This window comes from Lepidochelys olivacea (genome assembly GCF_965140295.1).
Source record: "Lepidochelys olivacea isolate rLepOli2 genome assembly, chromosome: 12".
Lineage (NCBI taxonomy): Eukaryota > Metazoa > Chordata > Testudines > Cheloniidae > Lepidochelys > Lepidochelys olivacea.
In genome coordinates this window covers 3,865,995-3,891,663 of record NC_140422.1, presented here as the reverse complement: position 1 = coordinate 3,891,663, position 25,669 = coordinate 3,865,995, and the positions used below count along the sequence as shown (strand labels likewise).

Sequence of the window (25,669 nt, the reverse complement as noted above, 5' to 3'; positions counted from 1 at the left end):
CCAGCAATGCGTGTCTCATCCCATTCTCATGCCTGATCAGCATACTCAGCCTGCTACTGCTCCCAGTTCCTTTGTTAGCACAGGGCTGCTCGGTGGCACTAAAGAGCTGGTCCCTGCTGATGACCCAGTTTGGTTCCATCGTGTGATGGAATTTCTGTTTTTTCAGTTTTTAAAAGACCGTTTGAAGGTGGCTCCATCAAGCACCCTACAGTTAGGGGATGCCAGGGTTAAGACAGCCTGTGCAACTTTGATTCAGCCCCCTGGTGCATATGCAGTCTTTAATTACATGCACGGGCAACCTTAATTGTGACATTTCTCGACTTTCCAGTGTGTGATTGCAGTATATTTGTGGCGGGAACGTTGATATATATCGGGCAAATACAAGTAGCTGAAGTGATACTGTCAAATAGTACTACAAATGTTGTCTTCTTCCCTTTGTTATTAAGAACATCTCAGACAATTGAATCTGAAATGTGCAAAGTGACATTTAGTGTCTGCTCCGTGTACAGCCTTTCTTAGTGCTTTAACATTAAAACTAGGTGGGGTGGGCCAGAGACCTGGGCTATAAAGTTAATAAGAAAAGAAATAAAATCCACCCAAATATAATGACACTGCTTAATGACATAGCGATTTGCAGCTTCATAGCAGGTTCCAGGCATCAGCTGATTAAGCCTCACACTACCCAGGTGAGGTGCTTTAAGTAATTAAGTATAAAACAATTAAGAGGCCTCTTGTTGCTTTCAACTGCAGTTCAATAGCAGTGATTACAGTAGCACTGAGGCTCAGGGAGAAGCCAGCAGCTGGTTGACGCTAATGTTCAGCTTGTCCTGATACCCTTTTATCTGTGGGTCTCTTAGAGCTTCACAAAGGCACGTCAGGCTCGGTCCTACAAGGTGCTGGGAACTCTTCCAGCCTCAAGCCAGCAAAGCACTTAAACCCATAACAAGTCCCCTTGCAGCCGATGGTGCTGCCTGCCTGCTTATAGTTAAACCCCTGCTCAGGTGCTTTGCTTTGCCAGAGCGCTGGGTAGGTACCTCGCCTGCTTGAGCCCCATTCCACAGCTGGGGAAACTGACCTAAAGAGCGGTGCTGGGCCTTGCTGCAGGTCAAGCAGTGCGTCTCTGGCATGGGTCTGAATTGGCGTGCTAGGGACCAGTTTTCCCTGGTCCACTCCTGGTCTCATTTTCAGCTGTGCACAGGGGGTGGAGCTATCTCCATCCTCCCTCCCCCTCTATATGGGCCCAGCCACCAACCTGCATGCCACAGCTGAGTCCCTAGGTGTGGTTCTGACACAGCTGGGCTCCTCGAGAGCCCTGCCCAGCTCCTGGGGGAAGAGGCAGCTCCCTCCGTTGGGTCCATGCGATAACCCGCTTGTGCACCTGCAGAACCCTCCCCAGAGAAGCCGGGAGAGGGGCTCTGGGAGAGGAAGCTGCAGTGAGGCTGTTTAATGCCTCTCTTCAGTGGGGGTATCAAATGGGGTAGAACGACCCTCCCAGCACGCTGGAACTGAGCAGAGACCTGTGCTGCCCCCACAGCCTTCCCCTTGCCCAGCCCTTGGGCTGCATCGATACAACGGCTCTGAGGCTGCGATCAGAGCTGCGCTGCTCTGGTCTGTTTTCCTCCTTGCTCTGATACCCAGGCCCCCCACAAATGGGGCCCACAGGAGGAGGGAGCCTGGGGCTGCTGGGTTTAGGGTTATTATTGCAGGGGGTGGCAGGGAGTCACCCTTTTCCCACGTTGGTAGGGCAGGGGGTTCTCAACTTTTTTCTTTCCGAACCCCTCCCCCACCATGCCCTAAAACTCTCTGGCCCACCTGAGCCACAACAGGGGTTTTTCTGCATAAAGCAGCCATGGCCAGGGATGTGGGTAGCAAGCCGGGCAATTGTCCGGGGCACTGCAAAGCTAAGCTGCTCGGGCTTCAGCTTCAGCCCCAGGTGGTGGGGCCACGGGCTACGGGCTTCAGCCCCGCACGGCAGGGCTTCGGCTTTCTGCCCCGGAGCCCCGGCAAGTCAAACGCTGGCCCTGTGTGACTCTGAAACCTGCTCATGGCCCCCCAGGGTTGAGAACTGCTGTGGTAGAGAACTTCCAGCCTCCTTAAGCCACCAGTCACCTCCCAGCTCCAGCAAAGAGCACCAGCCAGGCCTCCCGCTGGGGAGTGGTGAGGAGTTCTGCCCCAGCCAGCTGGCTGCACAGGCGTCCTGGGATGGTACCCTGCCAGATGTTACATGCTGGGTGGGGGCAGCAAAGGGACTCAGCTCCCACGCTGAAGGGTGACCTGATAGGAAAGGGTCTTGGGCTGTGAAGGAAGCCACCTCTGGCCTGCCTCAGTTGAGAGAGGTTCACCTCCACGCGGGGGCAATGGAGCAGCCCCAGGACATCTTTCCTCCTGCCCTGAACACACCTTTTAGGTGAAATTTCCAGTCTGAGCTTTGTTTTTATACCTGCAATTTTGCAGGTGCAAATAATCTCAAGGCCAAAAATTGCAACCAGCCATGCAGAAGCTGCTGAGCTTGTGAGAACAATGAAGTCCTGATGTGTGGGCACAACCAGGTACCCAGGGGCCCAGCCCATGTGACACTTGGGCACCTGCAAATAATTGCAAGGGGAAAATGGAGGCCAACGTTGGACCAGCTGGCCCTTAAAAGCTACAGAAATCATAGAATATTAGGGTTGGAAGGGACCTCAGGAGGTCATCCAGTCTAACCCCCTGCTCAAAGCAGGACCAATCCCCAATTTTTGCCCCAGATCCCTAGATGGCCCCCTCAAGGATTGAGCTCACAACTCTGGGTTTAGCAGGCCAATGCTCAAACCACTGAGCTATCCCTCCCCGCAATTGCCCTCCCCGCTGTGTGCTGCTCAGATGGGATCTCCCAGAGAGCCAGTCACAGAATGGCAGCCTTTTGTGAATGAGAGACCCACTGCAGTGAAGTCCCCCAACGCCTGGACACATGATCCTGGTGCACGGCCTGTGCCTCCCTGGAAATGATCCTCTGCCTTTGATTCTTGCTTTCCTTTGCTGCAGCAGGGAAAGCTGTTTCAGCCCTCTCAGCTCCCGCTGTTTAGCTAGGAACAGACTTTCAGGGGGACTCCGAACACCCTTGACTGTTAGATGTTAAGGCCAGAAGGGACCGTACTGGTCACTTCAGCTGCCCTCCTGACAGCACAAGCCAGAGCATGTCAGCCAGCGACTGCTGCTCGGAGCCCAGGGCTGTTGGCTGAGCTAGAACAGAGCTAAGACTCCCCTTCTTGATGTAAAGCCTCTCATAGCAGCGAATCAATCACAACCCTCAGTGAGCTGTTCCAAAGGGTGGTTCTCCTCACCGTTAAAAATTGGCACCTCCGCTCCAGGCTGATGTCACCCAGTGTCAATTTCCAGCCTGGGGATGTTCTTTTGCCTTTGCTAGTTTACGGAGCCCTCTGCAATCAGAAATCTCCACTGTGGGGAGGTACCTGTATATTCTTTTTATACTACAGGCCCCAGAACTGGTACTCTTCCTGTTTTCTTTCTTCAGGGCAAATGTTTGGGGTTATTGTCCCCAGGCTGCAATCAGAGCTGTGTAGGCAGTTGCGTGTGTTCGACTCCACTGGGACTCCGTGTGGGGGTGAGTGTAGTCTGCCCATGGAGAGCCAATGGCAGGACCATTGTTTGAATTAATGCAGCCCATAAACTAAGCAGGCCCTGCAAGAAGCTGAGTAAATGCTGTGGGAGGAACCTCACCCCTTGGCCTGCCCTGTGAGTGCTGCAGTGCGGTCAACCCCAAGCAGGCCAAAATCACGAGATTAGCTTCAGAATCACACGATTTAAAACAGGTACATGTCGGGCTCCATTTATTTGCCTTCTGCTTTTGTCTGTAACTAGAGGGCTAGAAACATAGACCATGGGAGGGCTGATGAGCGGGGGGGGGGGTGTCATTTTCTCAGGCCCCTCCCCCAAAACATCTGTAACTGGGGTGAAATGCGGGGGGGAGTGATGTTGTATGGCCCCGAATTTCTCTTGATGAGCTGTCTGTGCAAGAAAGTTGTGCCAGTTTACCTTAAATGAGCTTTTAAATGGGTTTGGTGAAACTGGTGCAACCCCCTATGTAGATGCAGTTTGAGTGGCATATTGTGGTTTAGCATAAATCTGGTTTGAACTGATTTAAGCTAAACTGAAAGGAGCGCATTTACATGGGGCTGTAGGAGTCTCACTAATGCAGTTTAAAATCTCACTTTTAGTTACGCCAGTGCAGCTTTCCCGTGTAGCCAAAGCCTTATAGACATTTTTAAAATTGCTAACTAAGTGTGTCATAATCCCATGACTCTGGGAGCTGGGGCTTTAAGAAAAACACCAAAGGTCCCATGACTCTCCATACCATGCTGAGCTCTGGAGATGGTAAGATTTCACGGGGGTATGGGGTGTGCATTAAGCTAGGGCAGTGGTTCTCAATCTGCGGCCCGTGGGCCACTTGCAGCCCAATCAGCGCAGAGCTGAGCCCGTGTGAAATTCTCAGGGCCATACTGAGCTAGGGGCACTGGCTGTTGCTGGGTCCTAAATGAGGCGGAGTGGGGAGGGGAGGGGAGGATAAGAAATGAGGGAATTATGGATTTTTCAGTTCTTTGGTTGTTTAAAAAAGCAAAATGTTTGGGTTGGAGCGAAAGTGAAAATTCCCAACGTTTTGGGCAAATCAACAAGTTGGAAAGTGATTGTGCTGGGTGAGATGAAAGGCTTTTATGTGTGTGTTACGGCGGAACGGGGGGGGGGGATCATGACATGGAATGGGGGGGTCACAACAGGGAATCGGGGGGAGGGGAGCGAGACAGAGAATGGGGGGGTCACGACACGGAATTGGGGGCGGGGGGGGTTAAGGCGAATCACGACACGGCCCCTGTCGCCAAATCAGGCCCCTCCGGCCACCACTCCACCTGCAGGGCTGGGGCGTCAGTCACCTGGGCTGAGCCCGGCGCGGCCGGCAGGGGGCGCTGCCGGACCGGCCGGGCAGCGAACTACAGCTCCCAGCAGCCCCCGCGGCGGCCGGAAGCGGCGGCGGCGACGTTGTTGCTTGGAGAAGCTGGGGGGGGCGGGGGCGTGTAACCGCCTGAGAGCGCGAGCCGGTCAGTGCCGGGCACTGGGGGCCTGGGGGGGACGCCGCGCCGTGGGGGGCGGGGCCGGGCTGGGGCCCCCCCGGCGATGTGGGGGAATGAGGGGGGGCATCTCTGCGTTATGGGGAGCTCGGGGCAGGGCGCCCCCTATGCTGTGGGGGGGGTCAGGTCGGGGCACCCCCCGTGCTGTGGGGGGTCGGGGGTATGGGTGGGGGCACCTCACACTATGGGGGGGTCAGGGCGGGGCACCCCCCTGTGCTGTGGGGGGTCGGGGGTATGGGGGAGTCAGGTCGGGGCACCCCCTGTGCTGTGGGGGGTCGGGGGTCTGGGGGGGTCAGGTCGGGGCACCCCCCGTGCTGTGGGGGGTCGGGGGTCTGGGGGGGTCAGGTCGGGGCACCCCCCGTGCTGTGGGGGGTCGGGGGTATGGGTGGGGGCACCTCACACTATGGGGGGGTCAGGTCGGGGCACCCCCCCGTGCTGTGGGGGGTCGGGGGTATGGGGGGGTCAGGTCGGGGCACCCCCTGTGCTGTGGGGGGTCGGGGGTATGGGTGGGGGCACCTCACACTATGGGGGGTCAGGGCGGGGCACCCCCCCGTGCTGTGGGGGGTCGGGGGTATGGGGGGGTCAGGGCGGGGCACCCCCCCGTGCTGTGGGGGGTTGGGGGTATGGGGGGGTCAGGTCGGGGCACCCCCCCGTGCTGTGGGGGGTTGGGGGTATGGGTGGGTCAGGTCGGGGCACCCCCTGTGCTGTGGGGGGTTGGGGGTATGGGGGGTCAGGGTGGGGCACCCCCCCGTGCTGTGGGGGGTCGGGGGTATGGGTGGGTCAGGTCGGGGCACCCCCTGTGCTGTGGGGGGTTGGGGGTATGGGTGGGGGCACCTCACACTATGGGGGGGTCAGGGCGGGGCACCCCCCCGTGCTGTGGGGGGGTCGGGGGTCTGGGGGGTCAGGTCGGGGCACCCCCTGTGCTGTGGGGGGTCGGGGGTATGGGTAGGGGCACCTCACACTATGGGGGGTCAGGGCGGGGCACCCCCCGTGCTGTGGGGGGGTCGGGGGTCTGGGGGGGTCAGGTCGGGGCACCCCCTGTGCTGTGGGGGGTCGGGGGTATGGGTGGGGGCACCTCACACTATGGGGGGGTCAGGGCGGGGCACCCCCTACGCTGTGGGGGCATCCGGTCTGTGATGCCGGCAGGTTGGCACAGACTCCCTGTTGCAGGCTCTGCCTCGGAGCAGGGGCCCCATACTGCTGGGGGACCCCCCAGTGTCCAGGGGCACCAAGCCTGCTCAGCCCCTGACCCCCCTCCTTCCCTGGGCAGGGACCCTCCTCCCTGAGGAGCCAGGTGGAGCCAGGAGTGTCCCGCTTGGACCCCAGCATGCCCAGGCCGCCCGGGACGCTGCAGGGGCTGGCTCCCTTTGGCCCCGTGCCTAGCCCATGCTCCAGCACAGAGCTCTGCTGCGGGGGGCCAGCGCCCTGGGGGCTCTGCCACATTCACCAGGCACACCGAAAGACGGGTACTAATCCCTGCTCACCCCTCCTCCCCCAGGGCTCCTGACCCCACCAGTAACCGGCTCCCCTGGCTTGTTGCCCGTTGATTGGGGGAGCTTTGTTTGCATTCTGCCTGGAAGCGGTTTGCCCTCCAAGCCAGCAAAATAAATAAAGCACAAATGCCAAGGCTGGTACATGGCCAAGAGCACAGTGCCATTGCTGTTGCACGGACGCCTGGCCAGATGCTGCTTGGCCGGCTGGTGGGAATCAGGTGGCTGGAGCTTGTTTGTTCATAATTCCAGTGGGAAGGGTGTGGGGTCTAGTGGTTGGAGAAGGAGACTGGGAATTCCAGGACTCCTGGGTTCTATTTCTGGCTTGGCCAGTGGCAGCGGCAAAATCTCTTTTCTTGGGCCTTCAGTTGCCCTGTGTGGAAAGGAGGAGCCATGCCAATGTACCCCACTAGGGAGCTGTGCAGGTTGGTTGATAGTTCTAACGTGCGCTGGGAGCACCAAGTGGGAGATACGAGAGGAGGTTACAGCGCTAGCAATAAAGGACGCAGATAAAGGGGCTCCCCCTACGTGGTCATACCAGTAACCTGTCCCCAGCGGGACTTTGAACACCTGGTTCTGTTCCGACTACTGAGCTTTGAGCAGCATTGAGAGGATGCTGCTGCCTCCCCAGCCTCCTCTCAGGGAGGTACCTGAGTACCCTCCTACCATCCCTTTTGGAAGAGAGCCCCGTTTTCCTCCTCCTTCTAGGTTGTTGCTGCAGGGTATAATTTCTGCTTGGTGGAAAGAACATAACTGCTAAGCTGGCTTTGTTCCTGTGCGTGGAGACCTGTCCAGCTCCTAGGGAACAGATGTCCCCATGCAAAAGCCACCAGCACAATTGGCCGTAATTGGCTGCTCCTCAGCCTCTCTGCAAACAGGCCTTGGAGGCCCAGTGGCAGGGCAGAGGGTACAGTGAGGCCTGCAGTCTCCATGGCTGCAGTGGACAGCTCTCACCAGCACCGACTTCCAACAGGAAGGGGTTAAAGGCAGAGTCCTGCTCTGTCTGGGTGCTCTCTGCATGGAACAGCGAGTGGGGAACTGTACACATGAGGCTGGAGTCATGGGAGCTCTGAGCTGTGAAGCGAATTGCACATCAGGTATAACTTCGGGGTTGGGAAAGCTCCTGTTGGCAGGGGAGGGTGGGCTCCCATTCCACCTCTCCTGCCAACTGCTTTTCCTGCCACCTCCCTTGCCCCCACGTTAAACCCACCCAGAACTGCTTTCTGACGGCCTCGGGCCTGCTCCTGCTGACACTGAAGTTGGGGAAATTTCAGCCACTGATGTGGATGGGAGCAGGCTCAGATTCCAGTGATGTACAGCGCCCTCCCTGCTGGCTCTGAATTTGCCCTGTCTCTCCCGGGGCAGGAGTAATGCCAGCAGCTCCAAGTGGCACTCTCCTGCCCCTTCCCTCTCTGATCTGCCACCAGCTCATGCGGCATTCCAGGCAGTGGAAGTCACCCTGCCTCATTTGGAAGACTATTTGCACAGCAAGGCCAGGCACAGGAAATGCTCCATCTGTTTTAATCCTCGAGAGAGAGAATAGAAAGGGAAAGATGGGATAGGTCTGAAATGGGCCTTTGAATTCACTTGGGAGGCCCTGCTGCTGCTATCACAGCCCTCCAGTTGAATCATGGCTCCCTCCTGGCTTTGGGGCCAGTGGACTCCAAAATCCGCTGGATTATGTCTTTCATAATAGGCTATAAATGTACTTCTGCTCACGGTTCTTTTGTGTTAATCTCTGTGACAAATTTTCTATCGATGCTGCGTGATCTCTCTTGCTGATTTCCACCGTTATCAGGGCTCGGCTGATAACGGTGCGCAGCTGCCTTTGCTTTGCTCTGACAGTGCGTGTTGCTCTGCTGGTGGCTTTCTTATGGAACAGGGACTGGCTCGAATGAGGGACCTTGCCAGGAGGGGAAAGGCTGACAGTGAGACCTTCTAGGCCAAGGTTTTGAAAGTGGATGAAGCGAAACCGGAACAAGGCACTCTTATTCCAGAGTAGGAGTGTCCACAGCTGGAGCTGTTCCAGAATAGCTCCGTGTGTTGACAAGCCCTTATGCTCTATTACAGACATGTAACTGTCGCCGCATTTGTCACTGCTGCATTAGCCCCTGGGGGGCCATAATTAGCTCTTTGCTAATGGGTCTCATTCCAGTAAGAGCTGTACCTCCATGACGGCAGGCTTAGGCGGATTAGCTGTTAGCATCATAGGCCTTCTTATCCCCGCTCTGTATCAATAATTCATTGGCTTGTAAATGGAATTGGGGACCCAATGGCTCGGCAGCAGTTCTGCAGAAAAGGACCTAGGGGTGACAGTGGACAAGAAGCTGGATATGAGTCACCAGTGTGCCCTTATTTCCAAGAAGGCCAATGGCATTTTGGGATGTATATGTAGGGGCATTGCCAGCAGATCGAGGGATGTGATCGTTCCCCTCTATTCGACATTGGTGAGGCCTCATCTGGAGTACTGTGTCCGGTTTTGGGCCCCACATTACAAGGAGGATGTGGAAAAATTGGAAAGAGTCCAGCGGAGGGCAACAAAAATGATTAGGGGACTGGAACACATGACTTATGAGGAGAGGCTGAGGGAACTTGGATTGTTTAGTCTGCAGAAGAGAAGAATGAGGGGGGATTTGATAGCTGCTTTCAACTACCTGAAAGGGGGTTCCAAAGAGGATGGCTCTAGACTGTTCTCAGTGGTAGCAGATGACAGAACAAGGAGTAATGGTCTCAAGTTGCAGTGGGGGAGATTTAGGTTGGATATTAGGAAAAACTTTTTCACTAGGAGGGTGGTGAAACACTGGAATGTGTTACCTAGGGAGGTGGTAGAATCTCCTTCCTTAGATATTTTTAAGGTCAGGCTTGAGAAAGCCCTGGCTGGGATGATTTAGTTGGGGATTGGTCCTGCTTTGAGCAGGGGGTTGGACTAGATGACCTCCTGAGGTCCCTTCCAACCCTGGTATTCTATGACCCTGCCTATCCCTGGAGCATCACTGTGCTCTCCTTGCTACCACGCATCACAGCGCAGTGGTGCCGAGATGCAGGGTCGGTGGGAAGGACTCTTCCCTCTGGAGGGCTCGCCTATCTGTGACGATTGTTGAACCTTCCAAACTCTGCTATCCAGGGCTGCGGCCTGATTCCGTCCCAAAGTCCCAGGGAGTTGATGCTGCTCAGTTTGGCTCAGGGCCTGGCCCAGTTTTATTATGATTTTCTGAGTGGGGAGCGAGTCTCAGTGAGTGAGCACATGTCCCCCCTGGTGATATGGGGCTCTCTGGAGGGCTTCCTTCGGCGCTGCAAGGGGAGAGGTGCTGGCTGCTCCCGTGTCGGAGATCTAATGCCTGACCGGCTCTTGGGGCTAAAGGGAACCAGCAGGTGCAGTTGTGACCAGGGTGCAAAATGAGGTTCTGCCCTGAAGAGTGACTGTACAAGTGGCATCACAGGCCTATGTGTGACCAAGTCAGGCTGCAGCAAATCTGTCTAACTGATAACTAAGCAGCCAGCCCAGCCCACTCCCTGGAATCTGGGGGTCAGGCTGGGCACTTTCCTTCTCATGCATTGTTCCCGGAATGGAAGTGCCGGGTGCTTCCGTTGGGTAGGGTTTGGTATTGCACCCTTAGAGGGAGCTAAGGCTTTAAGCTACAATGCATGCTCCCAGCTCAGGGCTGCAGCAGGGGCAAAAGCAGCCTCCGATGGAACAAAGCAGGCCAAGCCCCACAGCAGCATGAGACGGCCATGGCTGGAGAACCTTGGCCATCAGTTCTACTCATGGGGCCCCGAGAGAAACCCTCTCGCACTCCAAAGCAGCAAGTACCTATCTCAGTCCCTGCAGTGAGCAGCTGAGCCTCTGATACTCCTGGGGAGTGAGATAGGGCCATTCTTACAGTCACGCTGCAGAGAAAACCCACGGTGACAGCGCGTGAGCCAAGCGACCTCTGGCAAAGGGAAGATGCCATAAGAACGGCCATACTGGGTCAGACCAGTGATCTATTTAGCCCAGTATCCTGTCTTCCACAGTAGCCAGTGCCAGATGCTTCAGAGGGAATGAACAGCACAGGGCAATTTATCATGTGATACATCCCGTCGTCCACTCCTAGCTTGGCAGAGTACAGCAGCAAACATGGATGCTTTGCGTGGGGGAGCCGTTCTGGTCACTCACTACCTGGTGGGGTTCCCAAGTGATGCCTGCAGCTTGGTCAGTGTCCAGATTGGAGGGTGGGTGTTTGTTTTCCCTAGCTGGGTGTCTCCAGCAAAGAGCAGCAGCCCAGATGTATTTAAATATTAAATATGTGGCTGGTAAATGATTCCCAGGAAAAACCCAACTGGTTTCTCTTTCCAATGACGTCTGCTTGTCGATTGCAGCTGCAGAGCCGTGGCCGAGATGTCTGAGGGACCTTCCAGGATCTCAGGACCCATCCCTCCCGACCCCACGCTGTTCCCGGATTATTACAAACGCCCCCTGTCAGGTGAGTGCCGGTGGAGGATGGATGGGGTCCTACATAGTCATGGGGTGGCTTGTTCTCATTAAAGCCTTCTCGTCTGTAGTCCCATTTTGCTGCACAGTCACACTGGATCCATGGAGGGGGCCAGCATGGTGGCCCGTTGAGGTGCCTGGCCAGAGGGCTTTTCTTTGGCCTGGCTTCCCCCAAGTCCTCCAGTGCAGGCAGGCAGGGGCTGGGGGTTCCTGCAGAGCCAGCACGCTCTGCTCCAAAGGGCACGGAATGGGCCTGCAAAGAAGCTTGGCACCTCTGAGATGCTGAGCACTCCCAGGACCAGGCTGATGTTAGGAGCAGCGGGGCTGGAAATTAGGAGAAGGTGGGCTGGGGAGGCAAGGGGGTTCTCCAGCCCAGGGCTGGTGCAACCACTAGGCGAACTAGGCAGTTGCCTAGGGCGCCAAGTGGTTGGCGGCGGCGGTGGAGCGGAGGTGAGCTGGGGCAGGGGGGCGCGGGGAGGGCCACCTGCAGCAAGTAACCGGGGGGTGGGGGGTGGCGCGCGGCGCACAGGGGAACTGCTCCCCGCCCCAGCTCACCTCTGCTCCGCCTCCTCCCCTGAGCACCGCCCCACTCTGCTTCTCTCCCTCCCAGGCTTGCGCGCCAAACAGCTGATTGGTGTCGCAAGCATGGGAGGTGGGAGAAGCGGCGGCATGCTCAGAGACGAGGCAGAGTAGAGATGAGCTGGGGAGGGGAGCTGCCGCAGGGGGGGCTCCCCGGGCCGAGGAGAGGGAGGGAGGGAGGGGGTGGCGGGGAGCTGCCGCAAGGGAGCTCTCTGGGCCGAGGGGGGGGAGGGAGGGAGGGGGCGGCGGGGAGCTGCCGCAGGGGGGGCTCCCCGGGCCGAGGAGAGGGAGGGAGGGAGGGGGTGGCGGGGAGCTGCCGCAAGGGAGCTCTCTGGGCCGAGGGGGGGGAGGGAGGGAGGGGGTGGCGGGGAGCTGCCGCAGGGGGGAGGGAGGGAGGGGGCGGCGGGGAGCTGCCGCAGGGGGGGCTCCCCCGGCTGAGGGGAGGGGGCGGCGTGGAGCTGCCGCAGGGGCGGGGCAGTGCAAGGTGGAAGTTTTGCCTAGGGCTCCAGCCTCATCCGAGCCCTCCTTGGCCAGAATGGGGCTAGCCCACAGCAAGCCTGGGGCATGGAGGGAGAAAGCGGTGGGGTGGTGCTGTACATCTTGACTCTCACACTTTCTCTCTCTAGCTCGAGGGAGGCTGGAAGGGAATGCCTTGAAGCTGGACTTCTTCTCTGGCCCTCTAGCCCCAGATCCCAGCCTGTACCCCACCTGCCACAGTGCCCGCCCTGCCCATCCTGCCCCGCGTATCCGCCCCAATGGTCAGTACATCCTGGAGAAGGGGCAGAAGGGGACGGTCGGGGTCTTGTTGAAGCTGGAGGGGATCTCTCTCTACAGGGAGCCTCCCCTGAAAAGTAAGTGCAACTGAGCAGCTGGAGCTGACCGTGGCTCAGGGCAGGACGAATACTTTGATTGGACGCAGTGGCAAGGCCTTAGGGTGGGGATTTCCAACCGAATAGCCAAGGGTTGGATTTGTTGATGGCTGATTGGCTCTGGGTGGGCTGCAATGGGAGCAGTGTCCGTACCCTGGGGTTATTGAGGTTGTAGCCTCACCCTAACTGCAGCATGGCCTTTGTCTGGGGCTAGGAAGGGAGAGTGGAGAGGAGACCTGCTGGTGGAGGACAGGCTGAGGGGCAGTCTGGGAGCAAATGGAGCACTTCAGTTTACCCTGGCTCAAGGTTGCGGGATGGTGGTTCAATAGAGAGGCAGCACACTTAAAGCTGAAAAGATGAAAAGAAGTGTGTTTTACACAACACGGTTAGCCTGTGGAACTCACTGCAACAAGAAGTCATGGAGGCCAAGAGCCAAGTAGATTCAAGGTGATTATCCAGATGCGTGGATGGTGAGAACAGCCATGGGGAGTGCCTTGCAAAGGAGGGCTCTGCTGGCCTTGGAATCTATGACCTCGTTCTGGCTCCCCTGTTTGCTGCCCCAGCTCAGCAGTCTGGAGATTGTTCTGGCTTGTGCCTGCAGAGGACAGCCAGAGTGCACCAGCCGCTGTCTGTCCTGGAGCTGGGAATGTCAGTGGGAAACTCCCCTGTCTGGGGTAAATCCCCACCAGGAGGATTGTGGGTAATTTCTACAACCTGAGCTGAGGACAGAGAATCTGCCCTAAAGTACTGACTGTGGACCCTAGACCTTTCTGAATCAGTCTGGTTGGCCCTCAGGCAGGAAGGGCAGATGGGTCCAACATAGAGTCTGGCATTGCTGTTAACTCTGCCCCCCACACGCTGGGAAGGCCTGTGGTTCCCCATCCCACCCTCCCCCTGGGGCAGGAGCGACCAGCAGTAGTTTTCTCCCCTGGGTGCTGGGGCATCTGTGGCACGATGCTGAGCTAGAGCATTGGCCCAGCTCTCTGGGCTGTCAGGTAGTGGAGGGGGAGGGACAGTCTCCGCATGATCCCAAACGAGAGCTAGGATTCAAACCAGTCCCACCTCCAGCTGCGTGGCGGAGCCTTCTGGCTCTACTGATCGGCTGTGTGACGCTTGTCTGCAGCGCTCCCGGGGCCAGCAGCAGAGGGTGCTAGTGAGTTGCTCTGTGTCATGGCACAATTGAGTCACTCCAGAAAAGCCAGTGTCTTATGTGTGCTTACAAGGGGCTCAGTGGGTATGATTCTATCGCCCCCTGCTGGCTGGCACACAGGGAGGATAACCGCTTGCTGCTGTTTGCAGTGAATGGACTAGCTTAGGTAGAGGCCTTGGTCTCTGGTGCCAAAGGTCGTGGGCACCCACTTATGGCTCGGGAGGGTTTGTTGGTAAAAGCTGTCTCTCCCTGGGGCGTGCAGGGAAAGAGGCCAAGGACCATGAGAAGGAGAACGTGAGGCGGATGAGGGAGATCCAGAGGAAATGCAAGGAGAAGGAGCTGGCGCGGGAGCACAGCCATCCCAAACCCATGAAGGCCCTGTGGAAGTCCCAGAAGTATGAGAATGTGGAGTCTAAGGTGAAGGCCAAGCTGCAGGTACCTGCCCACTGCCCTGTAGCCCTTCATGGTCCATTGCCCCGGCTGCCAGGAGGCTCAGCCCAGTCAGCGTGTCCCGGAGATACCAGGCAGGGCAGCTCGATTTGCAGGGAGACCATGCGTAGCTCTGCAGAGCCCTGCTCAGTAGCACAGGGGATGAAGTGTTTCCTTCCCATGCTGCTGCAGAGGTGAGAGCAGAGCCATGTCCCGGGCGGGAATACCCAGCTCTGGCGAGGAGACCAGTGGCTAACATCCGGTTAAAGGTGCCTCAGTGTGATGGGAAGGGTCTGGCCACTGCCCAACTTGGGAAGAAATGGAATCCCCGCTGTGGTTCTGCACTGTGGCTGTCGTGGGACGGGATCAGAAGATGTCCCCATGGCAGTTGGCTGCTCCAGCAGGTGGGTATGACGCAGCACTCGTTGGTATGAAGAGATCAGGGCATTCCGACGCTACTAGATGGCGGCATCGCTGAGGCGCTGCCTGGAAAGCTGCTGTTGTGGTCTGTGGTCTATGCCCTGCAGCTCTCACCTATGGAATCGGACGGGTCCACGCCATGCTGTGCTGTCCCACTCTGCAGGTGGGTCGCTGGTCTCATGCATGAAACCAGATCAAAAGGGAAGAGTGACCCAGCCCCTCAGTCCGAAGGGCACAGAGCTCTTAATAGCTCAGACCCACTCGGGACTTAGACACTTGGCATTTTAACAGGCTGTCCCAGAATCACAGGGTCTGGTCTATGCCACGTCCGGACCCCCAGGACCCACACGGTTCCACAGGACAGGCCCGTGACCATGAAACTGGGCCCTTGGGCACCTGCGACCCCTGTCTCTCTCCGTGGCTCCCTGCAGCGAATCCAGCCCAGCCAGGCTCCTGTGGGAGGCTTGTACTGTCCCCTTCAGGGCACAGCGCTCTCAGGGCGTGTTTGCAGTGACACCAGGCAGGCTTTTCACAGCAGAGCCGGGTTTATTGTGGGGAATTCCTTAGGTCAGCACAGAGAAGTGAAGGTTGACATGGTCCGTCCTGGCTATGCCCGCACTCCACCCAGCCATGGTGCTGTTAATTCCATCTCCAGAGAGAGTTGCTGAGTCTACCCAAAAGCCACCACTTAGCCCTTCCCTGACAACCCACTTGGAGGTCACGTGTACCTCCAACTGGAGATTTCCCAGGCTAGGTGTCAGTCGTTCGGCCCCTGGGGCTCCCGTTGTTCTGGATCCTCCACTGATATGGGTCGGTTTCAGCCAGTTCTTTAACGCCCCATTCATCCCACCCCAGCCAGTGACACCTCCCTCAGTCTCCCGCTCTGCCCTAGTTGCAACCACTGGGTGACAATGCAAAGTGCAGAGGGACACTGAAGCACGCAGAGGCATAATAAAAAGATTACAGAAAATTCCCACTTTGTCACACAGGTATTCTAGTCCCTGCCACAGCTGGCTGCAGTGTGAAGCCTAGGCCTGTCTGGGGGCACTCAGGGCACTGTATGTCCGAGTGCTAAATTCACTGGCAGCCCATGGGTTTGCTTCTTCAGATTCCTGTGTCATACTCCAGTGTCACTCCATTGTAAATCTGCATTAGGCCATTGAATTCACTGGCAGGATCTGGCTCCGCGTATCCCCTGCTGGCTGAGTTCCCTGCCTGGCTGCCTCCTCGAGGAGACCTTCCCGTGGCATGCAGCAGCAGGGCCTGGGGTCGCCCATCTACCATTGAACTCCTGGGTGATCCTGGGCCCTGAGGGGCTTTGCCGTGTGGTTTGCCCTGTCCCAGCAGTAGTGTCTCTCTCTCTCTCTCCCTCTGCATTTCGCAGGAGAGCTCTCCCCCCCCAAACCCAGAGTCTCAGAAATTCCTCCGGGCCTATTCCCGCTGCGGCTCCGGGGTCCAGCCACGCCGGTCGCTGTCGCCCAGCCCTGCCAAAACGAGAGCGGTGACAGACACAGAGGCTGCAGGAGCACCGCACACTGATGCCAAGGTGAGGGACTGTGCTCCCCTGGCTCCATGCTCCTGGTGCTCCAGAATCGCTCCTGCATCTCGCTCTGCACAGGTTCCTTCACTCCAGCCGCAGAAGGCCCCATGCTGTGCAGGGGGGTCACTGCTGTCTGGCCTCTCATGCTGCCCCCTTTCCTTCCAGATCCAGGTAGAAGGCACCAGCGTCGACTTCGTCAGCCACAATGCCCGCACCGCCAAGCGGGCCCCTATGCGGCGCTCGCGCTCGCTGCAGTCACTGGCCGAGGTGCTGGAGCAGAAGCGCCGAGAGCAGGAGGAGTACAACGCCAAGCAGAAGGGCCACGTGCCCCAGTAGTACGTAGGCTCCTGCCCAGCCGGCGCCTCTGTCACGAGCAAGCCTGTACCCACTTGCTGCGCCGTGCGTGGGACAGCAGCGGCTTCTCTCGCAGCAGCGTGCTCCTTCGCCACTCTGCCTAGTGAGCTCCCGGGGTCGGTGCAGTTGCACCAGCAATGAGCTTGGCCCAAGAGGATCCAACGAAATCCCCGACGAAGCTGCTGTGTGCAGGGCAGCGGGGCCAGGGAAGGCTGCGCAGCGCGGCCTGGTGGCTCTGCGCAATGAAGCTGCTGAGTGTTAGCTACTCCTGCTGCCTTGCGGGTGCTCAGCTCTGCTGGGAATGGGAGCCAAAGTGACTTAGGAGCCTCAGTCTCATTGAAAGGCTCCTCAGTGCCTGAGTCACTTCCCCTAAGTGCCGAGCATGTCCAACAATGGCCGGTGGGGCCTCCGGAGCGACACCCGTAGGGGACCGAGCAAAGCCCGGAGCCTAGGGCTGTGTGGAGATGCCACAGGGCTGATTCCTCCAGATCAGGCCCTGGCCCTGGCCCTGGCCCTGTGCTGGCACCATGCTGTGTGGGAAGCCTGCGCTGCCTGTGCTGTGCCAGGCCTTTGGAGAGACTGAGGCCCATGGTTTCCAGGGCAGTCTGTCGCTCAGTAGGGTGACAAGTCAGCTCCTGCTGGGCCAGTATTGGTGAGCCTGGCACCCATCCCTGTCCCATCTGAGCCTCTTGCCCCCGGCCACCTGGCCCTTCCTGGATCCCTTCCCTCGCCGCACGTGCTGACGAACCCTCCTTCTCCCTCGGCAGCCTGCTGGAGCGGAAGGATCACTGGCGCAGGGAGATGGAGGAACGGCAGCGAAACCTGCCCGACCCTGACATGCCACCAGGTCACACCATGATGCCAGAGAGCAAGCGGCTGGAAACCCTCACCAACCTGAAGCAGAGTAAGAGGAGGAGAACCACTGGCGCCTGCTGGAGAGGCCTCCCCGGAAGGGTGGGAAGAGATGAGCCCGTGCGGCTCTGCAGAGCCACACGCTATGCCAGAGGACGGTTCTGCTGACTGCAGCGCTAGCCTCGGCCGTGGGGTGTCACTCTTCTAGGATCCATGGTGCTAATCTCCCCTCTCCCCCCTGGACAGTCAGACGCCCAGCCCGCCCCAGCCCAGCCGCCCCCTCTCCCTCCAGCTGAAGGGCCTGCAGAAGTGTGATGCGTGGAGTGGGACACAATGTTCTGGGGGGGGGGGGGTCTCAGTGCAGGGTGGCTTTTTCCCCCTGTGACATGCTGCCTCTGTGAACAGGGGCCTTTGTGTGGGTGTAGCAGGTCAGCTGCTCTGGGGACCACATAATGGCCTGTTAGCTGGTCTCCGGCGAGTGAGAACCAGTGCTTAGTGCTACAGCAGGAAAGTCATGGCTGTGCCCCCTCTCACCAGCTCCCTGCCGTCCGCAGGCCAGGAGCAGCTGGTGAAGGACCTTGTGATGCTGCCGGTGCGGGCCGACACCCTGAGCATTCAGAAGAGGCGGGTGGAGCTGGAGAAGAAGCTGTCGCAGATCGATGAGGCCCTGAAAATCTTCTCCCGGCCCAAGGTCTTCATCAAGCTGGACTCCTGAGAGAGGGGGGCGGTTGTGCTGTGCGTGGATCTGCCACTCTGCTGCGGGGGCTCCTGGTCACTTCGCTCTGTGGGTTGGGGGGAAGGGAAACCAAACTCAATCTGCTTCCACTGGCTGCTGCAGCAGCTCCTGCGTTGGGGATTCCCAGAGCCCAGCCCAACGCCGCACAGCCAAGCTGGCCCCCGGCAGAGGGCAGCGGGGCCCTTGTGGGTCACAACACCAAACGAACCCAAGGGGTGCTGTCAGGGGCCATTGTCTTCAAGGCAGCGCCCCAGCCTCTGACCGGTGCGGGGCTCCTGAGGGGCAGACTGGCCAATGGCACCTTCTGTGCAGCGTTGCTTGGAAAGCTGCGGGCCCGGTGCTGCTCAGCTGCCTCTCTGCCACTCTGTGCAACTGGGCTTACCAGCCTCTCGCTTATATGGAGTGATGGTTTGTGGGGAAAAAGGAGGAGCAGCCATTCCTGTGCCGCTCTGCCTGGCACCCCCTCTCTGGCCTGCCTTCCTCCCAGGATGGAGCTGGGAGCCACAGTGGGCATTTGGAGGGAAATCCTTTAAGGCGGGAGTTTGGCAGCTCTACGGCTTGGGAGAGTCTGAGCATAACCCTGCAGCACCCCACTGCTGGGGAGGGTGTGACACAGCCGGGCCTGAGAGCCAGCTCCCTGCCAGCCCAGGCTGGACCTCTTCCCGGTGCTCCTCTGGCCTGGCCACCGCTCCCCTGCAGCCCTCTGCCAAAGGCCATCTGCCTGGGCCGGGGGGGCAGCCCTGCAGCTGTGGCTTGTCCCACCTGCTAGGGATGCTTGGTAGCCAAGACTAGCAAAGGGGCAGAGTAACCAGGTGTGGGGATCTTGTCCCTGCTGGCAGGGAGCTGGCACTGGGGACTTGGGGGGAGCTTGGGAACCCTTCTGGGGATGTGTTGGACAGCTTTTAAATAAAGGGTTTTGTAGGTATTGTGTGCGGCAGGTGTGTGTGAGGGGGAGGGCTGGGTGGGTGCTGCTTTGTGCTGTGTGGACAGGTGAGGCTGGAGTGGGTCGAGTGTTGGGCATTGGCAGGGCCCAGGATGGGGAATGCCTGGCTGGGCACTGCACTGGCTAGCAGGTGGGGGCAGTGCATGGTTGGTTGGTGTCTGGGCAGTGGGGCCCAGGGGCTGAGGGGGGAGCCTGCCAGGTGCTGTGCTGGGGGGCAGAGTCTGGGTAGTCTGCACCTTTCATGCTCCTTGGTGATCCAGCTGTATGCACGTGTGGTGCCAGATGGTGCTGTCCTCCAGCTGCGCAAGCCTGCTGTATGAGGGGGAGGCAGGGATGCCTCCAGCTGTTCCCAGCGACTGAACCAGCCCCTTAAGGCTGAGCAGCCCATCCCACCAGCTGAGGATTTGACCTCCTGTCTGGGACTGTCAGTGGTTGCTGGTGCTGCTTCTCTCTGCTGCCTTGCAATGGGCCATGGAGGAAAGAAGAAACTCCTGGCAGAGGAGGAGCAGCAGCTAAAGGCCTGTAAGTCTGGGGAAAGCCAGGCCAGGCCTTTGTGGGCACGCACTGTCTGCTGAAGCTAGCCCAGTCTTGCTGCTGGAGCAGGGGGAGCGTGATGTGCAAGCCCTGGACCACACTGCCCTAGCCAGGCTCCCACCAGGGCTAGCTGGTAAAGATGGGGAAAAAGGCTTCAGGCAGTGCAGTAACCCACGAGCTCTAGAGGCTGCAGGAGATGGGGGTGAGATGGAGACTTTCCCTTCCCAGGGGTAGAGAGTCCAGCCCCTCTCAGCGGTGGTGGATGGTGGCCTTTGCGCTGGGTGTGTAGCTGGTTCGTTCCCCTGCTTCATGGGTGACTCTCCCCATTGCAGGCAGTGCTAAGGCACCAGCGTGTCAGGCACACAGCCCCCACGCTGGCTTGGTGGGGGTGCTGCTGCACCGTCAATGCGAATCCCTTCCGCAGCACCAAACTGTGCCCCGCAGCCTAATAAAATAGCCGGGCTCAAAGTGCGAGCAGTTCCTGCTGTGCTGGCAGAATTGTCCGGCCCAGGGGTAGGAGTGGGATTGGAATCTGCCCCCTGGGTTTTTGTAAATCTCCAGTCTTGTGCCCTGAGAATGGGAGCGGGCAGGGCCCTGTGCCTGCAGGCAGAAAGTGTGTGTGTGGGGGGGAGAGGACCCCTAAATGGAGAACGTAGCTGCTGAGGCATGTGCTGGAGGGGGCTCTGTTACAATTGTCGGCTGCTGGGGCCCTGCTGTTCGGGGGCTGGGGCGGTGGCTTCAGGAAAGGGAAACGGCAGAAGAGCTGGTGGACTGGTTGCAAAAGCTGCAGCAAAACCACAGTTGTGTAAAGGAGCTGAATGCAGAGGAGCTGTAACTGATGGGGCCAGGGCAAGGCGGTCGAGCTCCCAGCCTACTCTGAGCAGGTCCTACACCTGCTCCTCCCCACCTAAGCAACTCAAACACCAGCTCATGCTGCCCTGTGGCTGCTCTGTGCTGCTGGGGGAAACCAGCAGGGGAATGCCCCCGGCTCAGGAATCTCACAGCTCCGCATGTGTCAGGAGGAGACTGCCGCATGGGTGAATGCTGGGCTCTCGAGACTGGATTCCCCACAGTCCATCATTACCCCTGTGCAAGGGAAGCATGACCTGCTGCCAGCTCAGGATGGCAGAATTTCCCCCTCACTGGGCCCAGGGGCAGGCTGGGGGAACATCCACCCTGCTGCATTCCAGTCTGATGCTCCAAGGCCCTGGGCAATACATCAGCCAACTAGTGCTAAATTTGGAAAAGGAGCAACTCCAGCTGGGTAATTGTGCAGTATGGCCCCCTTGTGTATTGTTAGGCTTCTTTTTGTTCCTAATATACCTTAAAAAAACTCCTCCTTATTGTCCTTAACTCTGCTGGCCATAGATTTTGGCTTGTGTCCCTTTGCTTCCCTTATCAATTTTCTACAATTCCTAGTTTCTAACTTTATATTAATTACTAGCAAGTTCCCCTGTCTTCCATGGTTTTTTTATAGCTACCCTCACTTGCCCTCTAAGCCAGGTTGATTTAACCAATATGGTCTTTTCCCTCAAGTATGGCTTTTTGGGCATCTAGTAAAGTGTTCTTAAACAATTCCCAATTATCATTCACATTGTTCAGATTAAATTCGTCCTCCCAGCTGATTTGGCTTCTAACTGTTTTTAGCTTTGTGAAATTGGCCCTTTTGAAGCACCAAGTGTGTGTGCGTCTCTAATCTATCTGTCTGTCTGTCTCTGTTGTGGACTTTATTCTGTTTGCACACTATAAATGTGATCAAATCATGAGTCCTTCTTTTTTAGTTCTGTGATCAGTTCCTCTTTAGTTATTCGGACAAGGTCTAATATAGAATTTCCCTGTATTAGAAGCAACAGTGTTTGAGTTTGGAAATAGTTGTTTATGGTTAGAAGTGCCAAGCGTGGTTTAGTGTGGCACCAGGAGCCTTGCAGCGTGTGTCCCGCAGGTTGAAGTGGCACATAGCACTTTTTTCTACGTTAGAGGTCGGTGCCTAGGGAACCACTCGTGCTGGTCCCTGCTGTGATTTGGTGGGCTGTAGCAGACACCAATTAATACCCCATCTTGTGCTTTATCTGTTAGGCCTTGATCTATATACATCCAAGATAATTTTCTTTCACATTTTCCATGACAGAGTGCCATTCCCCCACCCCTTTCGCGCACTCAATCCTTCCTAAATAGGTTAGAACCATTGATTTTAACATTCCACTCATGGGTCCCATCCCACCGGGTTTCAGTAATACCAGCGAGATGAAATTTATGATCCTATGAGCACTTGCAATTCCTTTTGTTTGTTACCCAGGCTCTTGGCGTTAGTGTGTAGGGAATTAAAGCATTTCTTCTCTTCCTGTCCTTTGGTTCCTTGGTTAATTGTATTCTCAACATCTCAATGTTGTTCTAAATGAGCGCTCAGATCATCCCTTTTACCCTCCCCCTTTAACACCCTCCAGACTACTGTAGTCAGCCTATCCCTGAACTGATTGGTTTCCTGTCTACTGAAGGGGAGGTCATCCAAACTATACAGCCTCCTCACCCCGTAGGTGGTGGACCAATGTTCCAGTAAACCAAACCCTTCCACGCGACCCCACTTATCTAGCCAGCAGGTCACTTCCAGCATCTGCTTTCCTTTGCTTGTGGAACAGGGAGGCTCCTAGAGGCAATCACTTGGCCGTTCTGCTTCCGGGTTCCCTGAAGTCACCTGCTAGCTGTGGTGAACAGAAAAAAAGAACAGGAGGACTTGTGGCACCTTAGAGACTAACCAATTTATTACAGCATAAGCTTTCGTGGGCTACAGCCCACTTCATCGGATGCACAGAATGTGAGCTCTAGCACAGAATACTAGCTGTGAGCTCTCCCGTGACGCAGTGTCAATCTGAACCATCTGTGATGTTGGCAGACCAGGTGCCGGCTCATGCCTCCATTGAACGTGGACAGAGACCGTGCTGGGATCAGTCTGGCGCCTCTGTGTGTTAATATTGTTCAAAGAGGTATTAGCATGTTCAGGGGTTAGACTTTATTGAATGCTTGGGAGTTGCTGCCTGCGTTAAGCTCACTGATAACAGCTGCTTTCCACACTGTAAGGTCATGTTTGAGCAGTTGTATTATGAGCCTCTGTACCTGTGTAAATCACCAGCCAGGAGCGAGCCCCATTAATGAGCGTGAAGTGCTGGTCTCCAACAGGAGGTGTTCCAGCCTGCCCGCCAAGGAAGGCCCCTCAACACCAGCTGACAGCAGTGGGACACATGAAAGAGGACAAAGGACTGTATTGTTGACTCCCACCCCCACAAAGAGTAGTCTTGCAAGGGAACTCCTCCCATCAGCGGAAGTTGCAGTTCAAAGCAGGAGTAGGGCAGGCGTTAAAAACCCCTAACACGGAGGAACTGGTTGTCTATGTTGCTTGGACACTGGGGGCCAGGTTTCTAGGCATAAGCGAGAGATCCCCAGTGCTTAGCCTGAGTTAGATGCACAAATGAGTTCCAGGCTTCAGTTTCCAAAGGTAATAGACATTTCTGTAATAAGCAAGTTGTGTATGTTCTTTAGGCCTATGTTTACCTGCTTTAGCCTTGTCAATGACTCTCATTTCCTTTTCCTGTTAATAAATCTGTATATAAGTTTATGATAGGATTTGCTACAAGCATTGTCTTTGGTGTGAGATCTAAGGTGCAGTTGACGTGGGGTAAGTGACTAGTCTTTGGGTCTGGAAGTAACCTGGATATTGCTGGTATAAGGGAGCATCTATCACACAGCTACTCACCTGGGTGCCAAGGCAGATCGGCGTGCCCAAAGGGGACTGTTGTGACTGTTAGTGCCTGAGGCGTTTACACTGGGTACTTTGGTGAAATCCAAGTATAGAGCTTCTGGCCAGCTTGGGGCTTGTGCCCTGTTTCGTAACAGCCTGCCCTGATGTCAGCACTCTTGAGCCCCTGCAGGGCAGGGTGCCGCCATCCGCAAGGCATCTGCTCCTGGTGCCGCCTGCCTTGGCCCCATCCTTCTGTTTCTGGCAGAATGTTCTGTTCGTTCTCCTGCGGACCGAGGCCCCAGCTTGGGCGGCTGGAGAACTCTTTGTGGATAAGCTTGATTTTTCTTACAGGTTGGGCTGAGCTGCCAACCACACATGTGCCCCGGACATTGCGCTGGTCCCTTGGGCCTGCTGGATCTTGAGGTATCTGCCTTAGTGGCCCCATTGAGGACCTGGTATTGATTAGAAACTCTCAACTGTGGCAGTCCCAGTCAGCCCACTGGTATCTAGCCCTAGCCGTGTAGCAGCTGCCCATGCCCTCTTGCCTCTCCTCTCTGATGTCAGCTTTCTCCAACTCATCTGCCTCAGCGCACATAGGGGCTAACCCAGCAGCAGGCTGGGGCCAACCTGGCTTGCATCTTCCAGCCCCAGCCATGTGAGAGACCCATGCTTCTCCCAGACCGCCTCTCTTCCCCCCACCCCCCCCCCCCGCATATTGGTGCCTGCCCCAGGGAAAGGCAGGAGCTTTCCTGGAGGGGGAGCCATGTTTGTATGAGCGAGGCACGGTTAGAACAGGCCGGGGGTAGGAGCCTGGGGGCTGGGCTAGCTGCCTGCACTGCTGCCCCACAGCCAGCATTAGTCTGGTGCGGCCCCCCCCACCCCCTGCACCGTCAATGCTGGGGCCCGACCTAGCTTTGCTGAGACCCCTTCGTCCTGCCCTACAGCCCCGCTGCTTGTCCAGCCCTGTACCCAGACCCGGCGGGGCACAGGGCCCATGGGGGCTCCTGGCTGCTGCAGCACCGCACGCTCCTTGAGCAGCAAGAGCATGTCGCTGGCTCCGGGGCCGGGGAGAAGCTGGGATGTGCCTTTGGCCAGGGCAGCCCCTCCCTGCAGCACACAGCCCGTGAGCACTGAAACCAGCCGCGTGCCTGTACCTGACTCAACCCCGCTGGCTTTCCGGCTCCTGCAGGGGATTTGCAGTGCGGCCTGCTGCCCCTTCCCCGCCTACATGCGCGGGGCTGGCTGCCGGAACTGGGTTGCCTTGGCGGGAAACCCAGGCAGGGCCCGCGGACTCTGGATACACATGCACACACCCTGGGTGCCCTGCTGCACTCGCGAGGCCAGGCAGGACACTCGGGATGACACCGCTACATGGGGGCTGGAGCGGCTGTTGGGTCTCTTCCCCAGCCAGGCAGGCAGGGAGCGTCTGCCCTTCTTCGCCATCAGCTGTATTACACAGGTGCTCCCTGGTCTGGCCAGCCCCTAGTGCACTGGGGCTGTGTGGACACACACGCCAGTCCCAGCCCTCCGGATGGATTTGCATTGTCAGAAAACTAACTTAATCGGCTGGGTGCTTTTTTTTTTTTTTTAATGTGGGTCTAACGCTTTGCCGTGTGAGCCCAAGCCACTGGGCTAACGGTAAACGTTTCTGTGGCCAGCTAGAGATGCTGAGCGGTCCCGCGCTAACAGATCCAACTGTTGCCAGTACAGCAGCTGGCCTGCCCACAAGCGCCCTGCCCGGGAGCCACGTGCGTGAGGGGCCGGGCGCCGTTAGCCATCTCAGCCAGATGCGTTTGTTTAGCGAGATGTGTTTGTGGCTGTTGGGGGGGGGGTGCAGTGTTGCCGTGTGTGTGTGTGTTTGGGGAGTGGGGGAGGTTTTGGTTTTTTCCTTTTCCAAGGTAGTAACCTTAGGGCCAGCCGGGCGGGCCAGGGCGCGTTGCTGGCTGCGACCTGTTTCAGAGGCAGGCTCCTGCTCCCCCTATGCAGTGCTCAGCCCCCAGGGCCAGCTGGGACCCAGGGCCTCCCTGGCCTAGCAAGCATGGCCCCAGGGTCTGTCCGTGGTGGGGCCTGTGGGTGCATTACCCCCATGGCAGGCAGCCAGGGAGGGCTGCCACCGTGGTGGTAAAACGAGTGCAGCACAGGCCTGGGGCCCAGCTCAGCTCTGGAGCAAGCGAGGGGGCCCTGCTGCCTACAGCTGTGCTAAGGCCTGCAGAGCCCTTGGCTTCACCCCCTGTGGCCGGCGCTGGAGGCTGACGGTCCCATGCTGCACTAATGCCTGGGAATCCCACCTGGCGCACCCCAGGCCCGTGGCCAGCGCTCAGCCCAGAACCAGCCAGGGCCCCACTTAATTCCTGGGCCGTGCTCCTTGGGCAGCACCGTTAGCTCCACCGGGGCACCTGGGGGCTGGCCGAGATGAGGTGAGAGGCGTTTCGGGGGAGGGAGATGAAGG

At 57.7% G+C, this 25,669-nt stretch overlaps 1 protein-coding gene across 1 annotated transcript; it reads left to right on the top strand.

Moving 5' to 3' along the window:
* The first annotated feature begins 5,036 nt into the window (after positions 1–5,036).
* Positions 5,037–23,102, top strand: ENKD1 (enkurin domain containing 1). The gene is made up of 8 exons (XM_084644463.1): positions 5,037–5,090; positions 10,970–11,073; positions 12,287–12,511; positions 13,942–14,114; positions 15,913–16,074; positions 16,234–16,403; positions 17,190–17,326; positions 17,829–23,102. The coding sequence occupies exons 2-8, from the start codon at positions 10,989–10,991 to the stop codon at positions 17,987–17,989; spliced, it is 1,113 nt and encodes a 370-aa protein (XP_084500589.1). The 5' UTR covers positions 5,037–5,090; positions 10,970–10,988; the 3' UTR covers positions 17,990–23,102.
* The last annotated feature ends 2,567 nt before the right edge of the window (positions 23,103–25,669 follow it).

Excerpts from the sequence above, each read along its gene's own strand:
- ENKD1 (XM_084644463.1), top strand. The coding sequence starts at position 10,989 with ATGTCTGAGGGACCTTCCAGGATCTCAGGACCCATCCCTCCCGACCCC. Across the intron at positions 12,512-13,941 it reads CAGGGAGCCTCCCCTGAAAA|GGAAAGAGGCCAAGGACCAT; the intron begins GTAAGTGCAACT and ends TGGGGCGTGCAG. Across the intron at positions 16,404-17,189 it reads AAGGGCCACGTGCCCCAGTA|CCTGCTGGAGCGGAAGGATC; the intron begins GTACGTAGGCTC and ends CTCCCTCGGCAG.